This window comes from Ctenocephalides felis, unplaced genomic scaffold, assembly GCF_003426905.1.
Source record: "Ctenocephalides felis isolate EL2017-DRISC unplaced genomic scaffold, ASM342690v1 CF-g0.4_SCAFFOLD_01776, whole genome shotgun sequence".
NCBI classification, from domain to species: domain Eukaryota; kingdom Metazoa; phylum Arthropoda; class Insecta; order Siphonaptera; family Pulicidae; genus Ctenocephalides; species Ctenocephalides felis.
Window position 1 is genome coordinate 1 of NW_020537930.1, and position 20,680 is coordinate 20,680.

General features: G+C 29.4%; 1 protein-coding gene across 1 annotated transcript; it reads right to left on the bottom strand.

The window, feature by feature from the left end:
- Positions 1 to 874: 874 nt before the first annotated feature.
- LOC113374433 (matrix metalloproteinase-14-like) lies at positions 875 to 19,746 on the bottom strand (the record flags this gene model as incomplete). Its single annotated transcript, XM_026614478.1, is given in 8 exon segments — positions 875 to 1,137; positions 1,272 to 1,281; positions 1,284 to 1,411; positions 1,413 to 1,447; positions 3,217 to 3,426; positions 6,903 to 7,144; positions 16,911 to 17,018; positions 19,617 to 19,746. Coding segments are annotated over 8 exon segments (1,126 nt in total), but the record flags the coding sequence as incomplete, so codon positions are not given.
- Positions 19,747 to 20,680: the final 934 nt, after the last annotated feature.

Here is a 20,680-nt window from a genome sequence, read left to right on the forward strand (position 1 = left end):
GATAAAGTGGGTGGTCTCAAAAAAAATTGGCACCTCAATCTTGACATGATATGATTTCAGCCCTCCTAGCCATTGGAAATGCAAAATAAACAGATTATTAATCTACAATGATGTCGCGATCGCCCAATTTTTTTTCACAAATTGGCGACTGTTTGAAAAAAAGTGTTTTTTACTATTTTTTGAGTTTCTCGAATTTTTTAAAATAGTAAAAAATTGGAATTTGGGGATAATCCTAGTTCGGGATATAGATAGGTCTATAAACAAGACTCTCTGAACTTTTAATTTCAGTAAATCGGTCGATTCAAACTCGGGAAATCGTGTCAACAGTATTGAAAAAGTCTGTACTGAGAAAAACGCATTTAAAGTTTTGCGTCAAGCCAAACCAGTATGGGGACTGAGTAAGTAAAATGCCTATATCTCCGAAAATAATTCAAATTTTTAAAAACCTTCTCGTACCCATATTCTTAGATAGTTAAACTTTGAAAATATGCAATAAAAAAAAACGATTTATTTTGAATTTCTACACTAGAATAACCCCTTAATCAATGATTATTTAATTAATTTTAGTTGCGTTCAAGATTATTTTTGAGGACTTGAGAACTTTAAAAATTTATATTTTTAAAAATTCTTTTGTCATGATAGTAGTAAAATCGAGTTCTATGTATCCAGCCGTCTAGTCTATTGGTAAAACAATATACCTTCCGCACCCAAGAATAAACTATCTATCTATCCCAATCAACAAAAATATTCTTCTGTTGTTCATTACTACAATCTGTGAAAATGATTCACAGGATTTAACTAAAAGCCATCAGTTTCTTATATTCCACATAGTTCCATTGATCTACGAAGTTCTTAAATCCGCGGACTCACTTACCTTTGTAGAAGTAAATCTTGCCGTTACCGCTCCAGACTAATGCGGCATCGACATTATCTGGAATGCCAGTAAATCCATCTGATATTTCTTTGGGATAAGCGCCATCCATCCGTTTATCCGCATATCTCCAATACTGAGTTCCTTTGAAGAAGTATGTTTTGCCGTTTTTGTAGGTAAACGCAGCGTCTATATGACCCGGTAGGCCACGCCAAGTGTCGGATATCCTTTTAGGATAACCCACTTCGACACCGTCCTCGGTCAATCTGGGTAAGATAATTCACACATTAATATCTTCAATACGGAAAAATATTATATGTGCAATTTGGTTCATTAAAATCTATACAATCTGATGATGATCTAACTTTGGTACAGAAAAACGAATTTATCAATAACTTACTTCCAATAATTTTCTCCTTGAAAACAAAAGTATCACCACTTGCAGAATTGAACAATGCGTCAATTTTAGGATCTGTACAAAGTACTGAATTTTTCTTGTCGGTTGGTCGCAATGTTGTAGGTGCTGCAGCTGCTGGACGTTTTGGTGCCAGTTTTCGATTTCTTTCCATAAAGAGCCTAAATGGTAAAGGACTATTAATATCATAATAAAATCGAAGAGAATTTTTTCATAGGCATTCTTGAGAAACACTTATGTGAGTTGTGGTGAACTTAATACGTTAATCGCCACGATATAATCACAAAAATATTCACGTCCATCGTAACTTTATTAGATAATTTAGTTAAAATATACTAAGAAAACGTGATGTATCAAAGAAAAAAAAAACTCTGGAAAAAATTTCTGGAAATGCACAATTTCTCGCACCAAGCCAAGAAATTCTTAGATATATGTCTGTCATGGTTTATGTAGAATTCTTAGCGTCGGACAAAAATTACTGTCATGGAATTAACGTGTTGAAGTAAATTCATCTGAATAATTTTGAATTACAGTAGAACCTCGATTACCCGACTAATTGTTCGGTATAATATATATTTTCTCAGATCATATTACATAAACTGCAGCATAAATCGTGCAAAATTTGAATTATAGGTATGTAAATATACATATAACTCTGTCGCGGTTAGTAGTTCGGATAATCGCGAATCCGTATAACTGAGGTCCGAATAATCGAGGTTCTACTGTGTTTCAAGAAGACAATAAAAATATTACGTATAGTGTCATTAATTACTACTGCTTTGAATATTCTTCCTATATTTGAAAACACAAGAAGAAACTTGATCCATATATGTTGGATGTGGTAGTAAAAAGAGTTGCGAATAGTTCTTGTATTTTATGACAAGACTTGTAAATTTTCATGGAAGACAAGGCTGCCATGTAGTAAAAATATTTCTAGAGTTTATTGGTATTGCCTTTGAAATAAAATTTAGTATCAAAACTCATTGCTAAAATGAATTTTTATAATCAACCGAGATGAAGTTTGATCATAAACTGTGCAGCAGAACAGTAGTATACTAACTTTGTAATATTAACGATAAGATTTTATGTCTGTTATGTATCACTTTTTATAAAATTATCATCTGACATAGTGATTGCCAAAATGGTCAACATGTAGACCTCAGGCGTCCTGTCCACCAAATTAAAATGGGGATTCACGGTAGTGGATCACGTTAATATCTAAATAATAATAAGTCATGTTCAATATGTAGTAATTAAACTAAAAAGTAATTACAAATTTAGTTTTTTTTCTAGAGATGTGTAAGTTGTAGCATAAGTGGTTAGAGGGCGTCCATTAATCACGTGAGCGAGTTTTTAAGAATTTTTGGACCCGCCTCCCCTTGGTGATACATGGTGATATTCAAAATTAACACCCCCCCCTCCCCCACAAAACATCGCATGTATTTTTAGTTACGTGAAAAAAGTTAGTTTTTAGTTACTGTAAGATTTTTGATTTTTTCTTGAAAATGTTTGAACTTTTCCCCCACGGGTGATATTTCATGATTTCTTATCAAAACCTCCACTCTCGCTAAAAACCTCACGTGATTAATGGCCACAATAGAGTAGAACGTAGAGATGACATCATTTGCTTTGAGATGTGAGTTTAAACCTTACAAAATCGTTTCCAAATGTTGATAGTCGAACATTATTAATAAACTAAAGAACAGAAATCGATATCTGTTGAATAGGTGGTTCATAACAAAGCCCAAGGATTCCACGACATAAAATAATTTAGAAACCTATGATCTAACATACTATATTGTGCATTTATACAGTCATCTCTGAACATCGTTTATATTCATTTCATTTCAAATTTGACACCTGTGTGTGGTATAATAGGTATCAAAGCCGAAGTTGTTTCACCTCGAAGTTAAGTGCGAGTCAAACTTACTTGAATTCCCATAATATCATCGCTGTCCAGTTCAAACGATGGTTCATATCCGCGATAGAATGGGGCCATCAGGGCACTTCTCACATCGGAGTGACTCAGACCGAGCGAATGACCAAATTCATGTGCGGCCACTTGAAACAAGTTGGTCCCGGTAAAACTTTTAATGCTCCACTTCTCTGCATCGTCGAAATGTGCATCTCCACCGTACACCTACGAAACAGATCCGATTTATTAGGCGATCTAAAGTTTTTATGACATTTCAACGGTGATAAAGTACGTTCACGAACTTAGAATTGGCACTCATACGAAATATTTACAGATGATTTAGCGTGAAAGCATGAATTTTTCATAAACACATCTAGCAAAGTTTAGAGGTAACAAAAATAACGTAACAGTTATTATTATGCATGCAGTTTCAACCGGTAAAAAAAAAATATGACCGTGCAATACAAGTATTCAGTATCAAAATTATCCTTAATGTTTCAACTTTTGAAAAATACTTTTATATTCTATATTTTCTATTTTATGGTTCATCTATGTATGAAGATGCTCAAACTCTAAAAATTAAAACTTTTTTTTTTCATTTTATTTATTTATTTTATTTTATTTTTAATAGCAATCAGAATACATGACAATTCTATGAGCTATTTGGCTTCTGTCATTCACTCACACACATTTTGCTTTCATTAATTAGTAATTATATATATATTAGATACTAGCTGACCCGGCAAACGTTATTTTGCTAGTAAGTAAGGTATATTCTAAACAATTTCTAGAGAATTAAAATATTCATACTTTAAGTGCATAAGGATGTGTTATTTGGCTATTATAATATTATTATACTATTACAATGAAGTATTATAAAAACTATAAACCCCATTAGTTTGTCTATATTTTGTCAATACAATCAAACTGGAAGATTTATACACTTTCTATAGAAAACATAGTATAATCCAATTCAAGTCTTTTTTGGTCTTTCGACTTATTGATCACGTTTCAAGTTTTTCAGATTCTTTTTGGATTCTGTATTTTGTGTATTTACAATTAGTAAATAATGCTACTGAGCTTATACAAAATTTTCAAATTTTTGCGAGGAGAGATAGAAAATGGATTAATTATTTCTTCTTTGACCTGCTTTTGGAAAAGATTCAAGTAACATTCGATGAATGAAAGTAAATTTAATAAAAAGTATATACGAGGTCTGTTCAAAAAGTACCCGGAATTTTCGTTTTTTCAAAAAAATATTTATTTATTCGTCTACATTAATGTGGTCCCCTTCAAAGTAGTCCCCCCCAGATATAATACACTTATGCCAGCGTTTTTTCCAATTTTCGAAGCACCCTTGATATTCACTTTTTGATATGTCCTTGAGCACTCTCAGCGATTCGGCCTTTATTTCTTCAATCGAGGAAAACCGCCGTCCTTTCATGGGTCTCTTCAACTTTGGGAATAGGAAAAAGTCACACGGAACCATATCTGGTGAATATGGAGGTTGGGGCATGACTACGGTATTGTTTTTGGTCAAAATTTAGCAGTTTTGGAATGAATTTTGCTGCCACTCGTTTCATGCCCAAAACATTTGAAAAAATGTTGTGACATGAGCCAATTGATATGCCAACTTCATCAGCAACTTCTCTAATTGTGATTCGGCGATCATTCATAACCATTTTTTCCACTTCTTTCACATTTTCATCGTTTGTTGACGTGCTGGGTCGACCGGAGCGTTCGTCATCTTCAACGTCTTCGCGGCCATCTTGGAAACGCTTGTACCACTCGTAAACACTTGTTTTTTTCATAGCAGACTCACCATAGGCTTTTTGTAACATTTCACACACTTTGTTACACTTTATTTCATTTTTTACGCAAAATTTAATACAAATTCTTTGACTTTTCAATTCTTCCATTGTAAAATCGCCGAGCTCAGAAAAACACGTCGAACCTTAGCGACTACCACAGACAAAGTAAACAGTGAATATAGCTGAAAATTTCATCATACTTTAGGGGCATGTATACCAACACAATAAAAAAAAATTTTGACAATCAGACACTCCAGACCCGCGAAATTTAAAAATTCCGGGTACTTTTTGAACACACCTCGTATGTAGAGCAGGGCGAGGCACAAAGGTCCAATTTGACTTTGAGCAAATATAAACTATATTGTGAAAATCATAACAAATATATCACAACAAATAACACATATCAAACGAACAATTATCTGACTATATAGTTATTATATATTGAGTACATAATTATACAAATGAGATCTTTCAGAGCACTGTGTTTGAGAAAAATATGCCAGAAAGGGCATTTTCATAATAAAATTTCAAAAAAGTTGATATTTTGAGTCTCTAGTAACACTCGCGGCCCGTTTACTAACGTTTTTGTATATAAATAAAACTACAAACAAAACTACTTACTACAATTTAATCATAATTAAATAATCATCAATTAAAACATCATCTGTCAAAAACGTTTGATATTTCACTTATTAGTCACCGTCCATTGTTTTATTCAAGGTACGCTTCTATAAAGATTTTCAAATTAATAATGTAAAGTTTTTACGCAATTTTGAAATAATATCTCACCTTTCCGACCACCTACTGATAAGCACGAATTTTTCAAGACTAAGACTGGCCAAATCGGTTTAGCTGTTTTCGAGTTTTACTAAGCCATTTGAAAGAGAGCTTCATTTTTATATATAAGATATTAAATGGACAAACAGTGGCTCTAAAAATGCAAAATCTTCTGATGATCGTCAGATTTTTGGAAATTGACAGTTGTTAATATAATATGAATATCTTTATACGCCAAGTATCAGTGAAAAAAATCCATAAGTTTCTTAAATTTTTTTTTACTGCCTCCGTTTTAACAACAATGAAAACCTGCATCATATAAGCTGTTGTGCTCGATTTCCTCCTTTTAAGCTGTTTTTAGATGTCAACCTAATGGTTAATCAATCTATATTATCATGTATCATATATATTGATTAGATGAATCAATGTTCAAAAAAGCTATTTTCAATTGGAAACATATTTTGAACCTTTATTTCTAATTGTAAGTAAAAATGAATATCACTAATGCTTGATATCAGTTTGCTAAATCATTTAATTTAGTTTGCTAAAATTTTAAATATCTACCTAATTTTTTTTTCCTATTTTGTTTTTTTTTTCATTTTATATGATATCTTTCATTTTTAACCCCCGATAAAATAACACAAACATTTCTCAAATTTGGAAATGTACGTTATTTTTCGAGTCATTTTGCAAATCAGTATAGTATCCGTAATATTATATAAATTAATTATAAATATACAGATAAATATTTGAAAAAAATTAAATGTTTTATAAATGTTTTTGTGTTACAGATAAGGATTACAAAAGACCTCCAAAATCATTTTTAAATATTTAACGTTAAGTTATAATATATTTTTTTAAGTTATAATATAATTCATAACCCGTCATATTTGGCAATCAATCTTTAATTTGAGTTTGCATAATTATTATAACAATATTAAGTAAATCTTATTTCAAATTTCATGAAAATAAAATAATTTATAGTGCAGATATGTATATAGCAAAATGAACTCTTCAAACCATCACATTCCACCTTGTTAAAACCATTTCCTAGTGCCACTTTACATAAAACCAGCGTTTAACGAAACTATAGTACCTTCCCCTTATACTTACTGGGAAATAAGCATGTGCCAAAGTGCCTCCTGGCCCATCAAAAGGATCACCGTCGCCGTGTTCTCCTTTCTCGAATCTGATTTCAATATGCACTTGTCCTGATCGCGGCGTAAATGTCAGATCGGTGTGTTGACTCCATACGGCGAAAGCTCGTGCGATCTCGGCGTCGACTTGAGCCCGGTCCAGTTTTCTGGGGTATTTGCTTATCTTGTACGATAGATCTTTCACTCGCCATCTACTTCCTGAGAAAGAGGATTTTGAGAGATTAATAATTATATAGTATTCAGATTTAAATTTGAGAAACGTTTGTGAAGTATTGCATATATAAAAATAGAGAAATTTTATATAGATAATATATATATATATATATATATATATATATATATATATATTCATGTATCAGGGCAGTCTTAAATAAGAATGTTCTCAAATTTCCTTCAAATGCTTCCAAATTGATAAAAAAAAATCTGAAATTTTTGCTTTTAATATTAACCTCAAGATAGTCCGCACCCCAACCAAAGTTTCTTGGTTCTTTTACCTGAGTAAATATCTCTATTATAAAACATATAAAATTTACCCTGAACGTGGCTTTGACCAAAACACTTTACTAAAAGAATTTGGTATTCCTTCTCTTGCCTCACGTCGATTTATCTGTACAATTGTTCTTATTTAAACTTTGCAATAATTTTATAGACCAGGCATCGGCAACCTACGGCACGCGTGCCAGGCTTGGCACGCGACGGCGTTCTGCATGGCACTCTACAAAATAATCAGGGCAATCGCCAATATATCGAGACGAAGTGATTTTTAAATAAAAAAAAATGTTGAAATATAATTACTTATCTAATGTAGCTCGCTAATGTAATTCAATCTACATTGAAGCACTTAAAGATGAATTTTCCAGATGCAAAGACTTTGAAGCTTATGTGCCTAAATTTTCCTTCCTAATAAAACCAGATTTCATAGATCCATCAATAATACCGTTTGATTTTTCAATTTTTGAGTGGATGAATGTTGATGATTTTGAAATGGAAATTATGGAACTAATATCTTTAGAATTATTGAAAACAAATTTTAAGGAATTACGAAAAAATCAGGAAGACGACTCCATGGAAAATTAAATTGTTGGATGACATTGTCGGAAATATTTAATTGTTTAAAGAAAATTGCATGCGTTATCCTTTCACCTTTTGGTTCCACATATCAATTTTACACCCATTGTAGTATTTTTACACCCATTGTAGTATTGTTTACAAACATTGTAGTAATTTTACTCCCATTGTAGTATTTTTGCAAACATTGTAGTAATTTTACACTCATTGTAGTATTTTTACACCCATTGTAGTAATTTTACACCCATTGTAGTAATTTTACACCCATTGTAGTATTGTTTACAAACATTGTAGTAATTTTACACCCATTGTAGTATTTTTACACCCATTGTAGTAATTTTACACCCATTGTAGTATTGTTTACAAACATTGTAGTAATTTTACTCCCATTGTAGTATTTTTACAAACATTGTAGTAATTTTACACCCATTGTAGTATTTTTACACCCATTGTAGTAATTTTACACCCATTGTAGTATTGTTTACAAACATTGTAGTAATTTTACTCCCATTGTAGTATTTTTGCAAACACTGTAGTAATTTTACACCCATTGTAGTATTTTTACACCCATTGTATTAATTTTACACCCATTGTAGTATTGTTTACAAACATTGTAGTATTTTTACACCCATTCTAGTAATTTTACACCCATTGTAGTATTGTTTACGAATATTGTAGTAATTTTACTTTCATTGTAGTATTTTTGCAAACATTGTAGTAATTTTACACCCATTGTAGTATTTTTACACCCATTGTAGTAATTTTACACCCATTGTAGTAATTTTACACCCATTGTAGTATTGTTTACAAACATTGTAGTAATTTTACACCCATTGTAGTATTTTTACACCCATTGTAGTAATTTTACACCCATTGTAGTATTGTTTACAAACATTGTAGTAATTTTACTCCCATTGTAGTATTTTTACAAACATTGTAGTAATTTTACACCCATTGTAGTATTTTTACACCCATTGTAGTAATTTTACACCCATTGTAGTATTGTTTACAAACATTGTAGTAATTTTACTCCATTGTAGTATTTTTGCAAACATTGTAGTAATTTTACACCCATTGTAGTATTTTTACACCCATTGTAGTAATTTTACACCCATTGTAGTATTGTTTACAAACATTGTAGTAATTTTACTCCCATTGTAGTATTTTTGCAAACATTGTAGTAATTTTACACCCATTGTAGTATTTTTACACCCGTTGTAGTATTGTTTACAAACATTGTAGTAATTTTACACCCATTGTAGTATTTTTTATAAACATTGTAGTATTTTTACACCCATTGGACTTATGTACATCAAATTATCAGATATTTATAGAGATTTTAATACTGTGTACATATTTTGTGTAATTTTTTGGGTTCAGTACCATGATTTTTAATTTCAGTATGGGAAGTTCTAGCAATTTGAATTAAGGCACGATGCCATGCACCCCACTAGTTAATAAAAATGTTTAAAAGATAAATTTGGTTATAATTCTTCTCCCCCAGAACCTGGTTATATATTTCAGAATTCAGGCGGCACCCTGAATCATATTGGTAGAGTGGCTCGGCACACCACAGTTAAAAGCTTGCCGACCCCTGTTATAGACTGTCCTCTTATTCTTAGCCAAATATCCTTTAATGTTCCAAGGCTATCACGCGTTCACAATTATATTTCAATTATCCTACTCCTAAATCTAATTCTCTCTTAAATTCGCCTATTTTACTTATATCCTTTAACTTTAACTTAATTAATAATGAAATAGATATTCACAACACTTCACATAATCAAATAATCTCTATCTGCACAAGTTAAACTTTTTATTTTCGTTTCAAATATTTTTTTTTTTATCTTATTCTGTATATAAATATTATTGTTACATTCTGTATTATATGTTAATTATTTTTTGTTAATAACTATATTTTATGTTAAGTTTTGTATTATATTTTATGTTAAGTATTTTTTGTTAATAACTATATATTGTAATTTTGTATATACTTTAATTGTTATTCATTGTATGTTATACAGTTGTACTTTTTAGTCCTCTTGGAAGAAACCTGTGGGCTATTTAAAAATAGATAAATAAATAAATAAATACTTATTTTATAAAATATATTAAATGTTTGTTGTAATTTTATTTATTTATAATCAAAATAAGCAAATACAATGTTATTCTCAAAATTTTGATACATTTGTTGCCCAATAGATTTTATAACCCGAAGTTATAAAATTCTAAAAAACAAATGCAATTTACCCATGTTATTTCCATAAGAAACTTTGATTGGAGTGCGGATTATTTTAAAGTTATTATTAAGATCGAAATCGTTCAGAGAATTTTTTATCAATTAGAAAGCATTTGAGTCTCCGGGACAAAGAAATTCGAAAATATTTATAATAAAAACTTAAATCTATTTAATTGAATGCACGTATGTCTGTAATCTATGCATTCAAAAACTATGCTTCCAATCGCTGTAAAAATTTTGGAACTTATTTGATATATTATTAGTAAGATTTCAGCATATTTTATTAAAACCCTAAGTACTTGGCCACCCCAAAGATATTTTATTTTTTAAGCCAATTTATATTGTTCTATTTTGTTATAATGCTTACATATACATATAACAAAATATAACCCTAAATTTTCATCCTCTCACCACAAACTCTTTTTCGTCAAAATTATTAGAGTGTGGGCAATATTATCTACAACATATATAATAATATTAGGTTGACAAAAAATGATATATTCTAAAAATTAATGAATTAATGAAAAGTTGCAGAACTACTATTTAAAATTCTATCAACAACCGTTTGCTCTGTGATTAAAATAAATCTAGGGGTTTGAAAAATATCAAGTTATTGTACCCTAAAAACATATTGTAATTATCAACAAATAATGCAGGTATCTATGTGAAAATACGACTTTTCAAGACGTTCTTCACAAGTGTTACATTTGGCCCTGATAAAAGCTCGGCATTAGAATTTAGGTTGTTGTAAAAATTGTTTTCATAATTATTAAATTTGAATGTAATGTAATATAAACTAGTAATAAATTTTACAAGATAGTTTTTGACTGATACAATATATTCAACTTTACACTGAAGTTATTTGTATCATGATAATCGTATCAGGCGCATTTTAGTGCAATCATTAATATAGGAACAAGACATGTTTTAAAATGTAGATAACGATATGATTCACAATTAGTGTAATTTAATTTTTTTATCATCGACAAAATAGTATATGACAAAAAGCAGATCAAAAAATAAAACAGATTGTATGAGAATCAAATCAGGCGAATTTTAATACAATTTTATGTACGAGTAAAATATGTATTTAAAATATAGATAACCATACCGAAACTGATATATTTTAGATTTTTTTTTTACCACATCGATCAAAATAGTTATGGCGCAAAGCAGTTCAATTCAACAGAACATTCTGCTAAATATCAATACTAAACTCAAGTGTTTTATTTTTTTATCTTCATGGAAGACATCCAATAATTTTAATCACTTATCAATGATGAAACGTGCAATTAAAATAGGTATTTGATACAAAAATAGCATGCATAAAAATATGAAGGTTCTTTGTGTGCAAACTATCTTAATCATTTCAAATATTTGGAAGCAATCGATCATCTGGTAGCCATTCTTATTTATGATGTTTCATAGAAGATACATCTTTCAATATGAGATATTTTTATTACTATAACCGCACTATCTAACGACAACTATCTCAATCAATAAATCAGTCACAATATGATGAATCATGGAAACTCGTCATCCATCATAAGGCACGTAAGCCGGATTCTTATTGTTTTGGGATGAAAGTTATATGTGTATATAGATGTCAAATTGATATTATTATTAATATATATGGTAGCAATAAAAATTATTTTTCAATCTATAATAATATAAATTATAATAATATAAATATATGTCTTTGCCAAGCTGCTTAATTAAATATCACATTTATTTGAAAATCAATCGAGCTATTTTGTAGCAATTTTTTTATAGAATTGTAGAATTACATTTAATTGTTGTTTTCGATGACTGGTAGATACACGGCAAAAAGTTAATTATTTTAGCACACTCTGTGTCTAATATCAGCCAACTGAATTAAAAGTATACAGGTGTTCAAAATTTAGCTAGGAGGTAAAACTTACATATTGCATTGAAATTTGGATCTTCTTTCATTTGAGTCAATTGCATCATTTATATTAAATCCATAATCCCATTTTCCATCAAATATTTTGTAAAAATTAGTATTCTGAATATTTGTTTTTAATATTAAAAAAGGGCGGTAGTCTTGAAACATTTATAAAGGTGAAATGCAGGTAAATAAATAAAAGGGCAGTAGGATAAGTTAACATATCTCCCTGCCAAAAAATGGTACATTGATAATTCAAAAAGGTTTTCATTATCATGCTGGTAATCATATATGTACATTCAATCGTAGGTTTATTTTTATTATTCAATATAAATAATAAAAGCATAACCCATCGTTTTTCATGAGTAATGTTAAATGTTCGACGTAGGTGTCATTCATGGAATCATAACAGTGTGGTTTTACGTTTACTATAAAGTAGCAGACACCTACAGAACGTGAATCACCTTACACACATTTTAAATGAGATAAGTTTAAGAAAGTGATTCACCGCAAAATTTTCAAGAATTAGAAGAGTAACTGTCTGTTTAAGATATACGGATAAAGATCAACTAACTTTTGAATGGAACGGTTGATGGCTAGCGTTGCCATGGCAACCGTATGTTACGGTTTTTTTTCACATAAATTGGTAGTAAAAACTGTCAAATTGCATTATTAATAATTTACCATTATTATAGCCTACATCACTTCATACATATTACTTAAGCAATATATTATTTCTCTAACAAATAATTATATAAAAATTCAATACCAGAATATAAGGTTGATCCTTTATTACGATATGCATATTCATAAGACTTCACAAAGGTTTTTTAGTTTGTTGATGAAGGCACGTTCAACAGTTGACTTATATCGTTTACTGTTTACTAAATAATGATATGTTCGACGATTGCCATCATGCAAATTAGTGTCAACCTTGCACTTTATCACACTAACGAGATCTTTTTGCTGGTTTCGATTATGTGCTGTGCATGATGTTTGAACAGCTATCGTTCGGCAGTAATATTATGCTCAAAACAAGTTAATTATAAAAATTAATACGTGGTTAAAAAAACTTATCTAACAACTTTGTCGGATGTGGGGTTTGTACCTGCGCTTCTAATCGGGAACTAGATTTAGTTAATGCTTGTAATAATCGTAGAATTGTATTGAATATAAATAACACTGTCATAAAATCAAAATATTTAAATCATTATATTTAAATTTTTTTTTACAAATAACCTTAAAATTAGTTTAACACGTCATTCTCGATGTCAGGCATTTGTGTTTGGCCCTAAAAAATTCTACATGAGCCAATTATGTCTGACATACCTCATGTAGAACTTAAGTTGACAAGTTACTAAGTTCTACTAAGAATTCTAAGTAGATAGATTTTTTTGCATTTTGTGACCAACCTCTTATTTATCTTAAATATTGCGTATTTTAATAATTTCCCCAATGGACCTAAAATTTATCTATAATACTACATAAATTTCTTGTCTTCGATCGATTAATATCGATTTTTTCCTTTGTAGATTGTGATAGAATTTATTCAAGTAATAGTCCTACAACTACAACACATCTTTTCTATTGAATTTCCGGATTGTAATTCCGTTAGCGAATTACTGAAGGTCAATTATCTAATGTGCGTACACACATGTAAATAGTATTTTCAGAGAAATCTATGTGTGTAGTACACCAGTGGTTCATAATGTATCAGAATTTCATTTTCGGTTTATATATATATATATATATATATATATATATATATATAAGTAAATAATTTGCTAGAATAAAAAATTTCACCAGAGTCAATCCAACCCATAGACGAAGTGAAATATCTCTTTTCTAATTCATTTTTAACTCTGAAAATGTTTCACGATATAATAGTTACACTATGTAATCAAGGGGATGCAGTTTAATTATTAGGTTGAATAAAAGTAGGTTTGGTTGAAAAGTAAAGATAATAATCTAATATATGTTGGTAAACAAAGAGGGCAAATTCTTCTATTCTACGCTCCAATCTTCATATAAATTGGTAGTAAAAACTGTTAAAAAGCTAAGTATCTGTTGTGTAGTCAGGCATTTTACCTAAAAAAGTCGCACTAACATCAAACGCACAATGTGATCATAAGAGCTTCTTTCTAATGTGCTCTTGATAGCACATATGTGAAGTTAGGTTTTATGTGTGAAACGCCTGATTGCACAGCAAATATATAGCATTTTGACAGTTTTTACTATCATTTTATATGAAGGTAGGACTCTCACATAGCGTTGCTTTTTACATTTCTATTGTATTGGAGAATTGGTTCTTATATCTCTTATTTTTTTCACTTTTTTAGCTTCTAAACAATTTACTGACGAGCATTGATAGACATGCGGATGTCTCAGGGTATTAATTAATTATTAATAGTAAAATAGTACAACGTAACACCGATCTTATTTGCAATAATGCAAGGCTGTTCAAGTGAGATAACAGCACGATCTTCCACTGAGATATATTATATATATTTCCTAAGTTTTGCGAATACTTCCTTAACGTTGTGCTGAATACATATCTTCTCACGGCACTGAATTCTTATATCGCACTTTTTTGGAACAATTCCAAAATAATTGAGAAACACAAACTCATCAGAATATATCCATGCCGATCAATGGGAAAATGATAAATGTGCTACGATTGTTGTGCCAACTAATTCTGTTGCAGATAAGACACATCGATTTTAGAAATTGATGCAATTAGAAATATGGGATAATGGTTCTCCTGATGATAAACTGTAGATACCACGTGGAAGTCGCTAAGGGTATATTTAACATTATTCTTATTCGCCAGCGGAAAAGTAAAAAAAATACAAACAGTCAATGAATGTATGTCAATTTTAATTGCATGAAGTTCTTCGAACACAATTCCATGATAAGTGAAGTTGCAAAAACGTTGTTTAACATAATCTACTATGTGAACGAATATTATAGAATTTATTAATTAGCAATTACTTCATTTCTCTAATGAAGGTTTATCTCTGAATGCTAATTACAATGACAAACCGATCATGTCATTTTTGAAGTATGACTTTGATTACATTATAATTTTCAAATATTATACATATTTTTAATGGTATTATAAATATATAATTTATAAACATTATATAAATGAATCAAAATTGTTATATGATGTATTTATTTTTACTTAAATGCTATGTTGTAAGTAGCAAATAAGTTATACTTCAATCGTGTATGAACCTTACGCGCACTCTTTTTTTGGACTTAGTTATATCTATGATATATGTATATTACACCTGCAATTAATCAATTTTCGTTATCATTGTCGGCGATAGCTCACGGTTTGAAAAGCGTTAAAGGCGCGAGGCGTGGTGGCCGCGGACGTTACGCAATTCACGTGGATTTATCGAATGAAACATGTGATCGAGTATTAGTTGTAATTTATTATCATCACTTGCAAGATTGAATTTATTCTCTTTATTAAACTTTCCATTGAGTTATTGATTTAATTTCTAGCTTTGACGTTTTATATAGGAAAAACTTATTGTTCGATTTTATAGAAATATTATGTTGCACATGAATATATTTTATTGAAGAGACTCTTAGTTAATTATCAGTCTGTTTATTTATTATACTTGCCAGCTTTGCACTTTAACAATATATAAATATTACTCATATATTTATATTGAAATTGAAATAAGATATAAGTTTATCTAAGCAGAGAGGAATGATGAGTAATATAGGTAACGGATGTAAATGTATTAAATTCTAATATGGAAAATAAATATATGCAACTATGACATACGTATGAACTATCCCTAGTACACGTTGTACAAGTAAAGTATTGAAATAATTTTAATAAATCGGTAATATTCAATAAATTTGATAATTAAATAATATTAACTACTTACAGTTATTGAATTATTGTGATCAGCATTTTGCTTCAAATTCTGTATTTATTAATATCATTGATGAAATGCTCAAATTTAAAGCTTTGATATCAACCTCTATCGCATAATTTGTTAGTACTTGACCACTTCCTTTTAAGATTTTAATATCAACAACTGTTATTTTCTTCAATCTCAATCTTTCTATATTTACTAACAAGGGGAACCTCAGATTTGCTATTCTAGGATATTAATGACATTTTGAATGATGATAAAGTTAATAGTCTAATCGAACACCTTAAAATATTGTAAGGCTATGAAATGAGGTTAAATTATAAAAATCAATTAAAGTTTTGAAAAATGCAGTGTTCCATATCGATATCGACTGTAATGATTACTAATTATATTAATAATATACTATTATTAATAAAATAAGTTATATTCCTAATTATACAAGCCTTGATATCAATCTAAAAGTTTAGATTTTAGTTGCATTTTTTAAGATAGTTTATTATCTAATTTACTTCAATCTCAATCTTTTTATATTTATTTATTATAGGTAAAGATAACAATTACTCATGCAATTATATAATGAGCACTTGACCAACAAATTTGCGTATGCTAAAAATATTTACATAAACATTTTTCCTAATCCGTATCTAAATAAACTCAATGAAACATGAAATAGCCGGCGAACGTTTCACGCTCTACTTGCTCAACGTAGTAATCGTAATGATTTCAGAGTACAACAAAATTGATTATTATTAGGCAACTTTAAATAGATTTTTTTTATAATTTTGTAAACGTGATAAAAACTGATATCTAACAAGAATGTGTTCTATATTATTTTCTTAAATTTAATCCTACCTTGTAGAGCGTATCTCTTCGATCGCGAATCGCTGCCAAAACCAACTTTATCTTTGACTCCACATCTGGGTAGACTCATGAGTTCCATTGTTTGTTCATCCAGTTCACCTAAATAGAAATAAATAAAAATTAAATTAACAATGAACAAATTACAAACTGCGGTGCAATATGGTAATCATCATATAATGAATAAAATTATAGATGGAAACAAATATATAAGTAATAAAAATTCTAGGAACCTATTAATCAACGGAATCACATCGTGCATATCATTCTTATGAATTATTAGTTAATATTTCATTCACATGATGATAAATCTGTTGATTAAACGTTATACTTCTCAAACAGACATCCATCCAGATAATAAAAATAGTAAAAAACTAAAAGATATTTCTTAAGATAATTTTAATAGATCTATACGGTTCGTATCCCAATTTGACTCATCTTCAGTGAACAAAACACAAAAAAGATTAAGGGACATTAAAATAACAATAATTTTGACCATCAGGCACTAAAAAGTTCTTGCCAGAGGCAAATATATATTGTCTGAATCATACTTTGTTAAAATTTTAATCAAAACGTGTTCTTAGTGAAGAAATGAGATTTTTGAATCATTGATGTATTTTTTTATTTATAACCGATGAAATAGCAGTATTTAATTGCAAGGCTATTTTTCTTAAATTGTCATCGATATTAATATTATTATTACTCTATCATGTGGTAGCAAGAAGTACTCTGCTCTTTAAATCCCATCAAGTCAAACAAAAATATTCAAATATTGATTCACAAAATGAACAGTTATACATTCATCGCATATTTATAAACCGTTGATTATGCAAAATGACATTTGAAAGAAAGTAACATCAGTCACAAACAGAATGTAGAGTTCGTTAGCATTATGTGTTTTGAGGTCATGCGTCTGGCTATAAAATCTTCATAAGTCAAGGTTAAAAGAAAAAATATACGAAAGGATTGGCCTTGTCTCAACTATTGTCCTAATATACCGAAGTTTCCATATATGCCAAGCAACCGCAAAAAATATAAGCGTTTTGCATTTTTAGCAGGCGTTCCTCGGATGCTAAATATATTACGTTGCAATATTTGCAGTACTCATTATGTACTCTTCGCAGAATAAATAAATATGTGTATTGCTTATGAGTTTGTTTAAAACGCCAATGACAAAGTCAATTTTCAAGAAATACTACTTATTTAACACGTTAATCGCCCAAACACGATAATAATAAAAAAAATCATATGATCATGGTAACTTTATTAGATAATTTAGTTGAAAATGTATCACGAAATCTTAATGTGTCAAAACATTTTTTTTCTCAAATTCCTAGAAAAACACTATTCTTTATCACACATACATGACTCACATGGCTCTATATTAAAACTTTCTTTCTCCTTATATCAAATCGGGTAGGGTAGGACGAGGCACAAAGGTCCAATTTCACTTTGGCCAATTATAATGTGAAAATCAATTATATCACAATAAGGAAAAAAATCAAACAAACAACTATCTGACTATGTTCAGTAAAACTCCCAGATAATTCATCTTTATAGAAATGTTTTTTTCTGTTTTTTTCAAAAATTTGTCACCTGGTCCGTTTTACCCCATAGTCGTGGGTACGAGGCAGACTGGTTCAATGTTTATTTTCAATTTTGAATATATTTTACAAGATAATAGCTACATTATTCAACTAATGCAAAATATAAATTTCATGCGTGCATTTTTTACATAGATAACACTGTAAATAACCTTTATCTGTTTATTTTGTCAGAAATATTTATCAGCAGAGTTGGAATAACTATTTATCCAATCAATCTCTTGTAAAATTTCTTTTTTTAACTTAATTTACTTTGCTATTTTTTATTTTCTACATCTTTGCTAGGTAAAAGATAGAGTTAGTCCTATTTACCCCACCCGGTTGTAAGCTTTTGTAGAGATGATATAAAAACAACTGTTGAATATAACTTTAAATTATCAATAAATATTATAAAACAATTAAATAATATATACTTAATTTTTTATTAAAGTATCGTAAACTGAACAACAGTGCTCACAACCGAAAAAACTAACAACGAAAAAAAATTTAGTTATGAATTTTCAAACATTGCCGTTTTTTCCGATAGCAACGTTTTAAAAATCAAGGTGATGGACGGTTATACATCTTCATCCCTCTACTTGCAAATATTGTTTTTCTTCAAAAATTTCTTAACTTTTTAAGTTTTTGAGATATCGATGGTGGACTATTTTACCAGCGTAACTTTAAGCTCCATTCTACCCTGTACAGACATACAAAACTTTTTAGCGTCAGACACATAGGACTGACATGGCAATTAACGTGTTAAAATCATATTATATAAATAATACATAAATAAATATAATTTCCGCAAATAATCAAAATTAGTTGTCACTAAATATTACTGCACAATTTCTACTACTTCATAAGTCTTATCTCTTTTCAGAAATTGAAAATATAATGATACGATAATAATAAATTCAACTATACTTTTCAAAATAGAACGTGGAGCTTTTTATTCTGATTTTTGCAAAAATTCAAATTTTCTTCTTCTATTAAACCAGCTTAATATTTCTTTTTATTTCAATTACCAATATGATATAAAAATGTTATTAGAGTACTTTATCAAACATAACAGAAAACGTAATCAACTTAATTAAATTTTCTATAAAGCCATTACCTGTAGCGTTGATGCCGGCGAAGCTCTGGAACTCTGAAATTGCGCTTGTCCACGTGGAGGCATCTATCAACCCTCCGCTAGAAGGGTTGCGAACCGAAGGGCTCAGATAGCCAAATTGTGCGAGGTACATCTGAAAAATGGAGATAAAAAATATTTAATATGATTTTTCGATTAACTATATAGATAATAATTAATTAAAATTATAATAATTTAATACAAAGTAAATAGTTTAATACAAAGACAAAACATAAATAAATTATATAGAATTTTCTTGCTTATTTTTCTAAATTTCATATATTTTGTTTTCACTGATCCTTCATCAAAATATGTTATAAAATTACTGTACAAACAACGGCGTAGATGAGCTTTACTTTTAGTTTATATACTATTATACATACTTTACGTTTCTATAAAAATATTTATTTGAAATTTATAGGCATCACATTGTCTGATATAAATGTGTATTTTTAAATTGATGCATTGCATTGATAACTCGATTATTTTATTAAAAAATAGGTTTTGTTCAAAAACTTCACAACCGTTCAATATGATTTTTTATAAACTTTTTTCTACTACGGGAACTCAAAAGCAGTTTATTTCAAATTATTTTGGGAGACGGGTCTTGCGATTTCCGAGATACCGAGAAAAAAGCTTCAAAAAAGCTTTAAAATTATGCAAGCTCATTTATATGCATAAAATGAGCAAATTATATTGTATTGTTTTTTTTAAAGAACTGTATTTTTACTCAGGGTTTTGTAGCAATGTGCACAAAATAATAAATTAGAAAAACAAAGAAAATAATATTTTCTTTAGCTCTTCTATTTTGTCTATAAAATACGAATTACACCTAATAGTTACAGCATTACTAATGATACATTTGAAAATATTTAAAACAATTATAATTAATCATTGTTCGATTTTTATTGAATAATGAGTATTATTATTTTTTGAATGTTTAATTACAGCACGGGAAGTCACGGCAACTTTCCTTAAGGAGCAATCCCATCCACCACGAATTTTTCCATTAAATGCTTTTGCATGTAATTAAATTACATTAATTCATT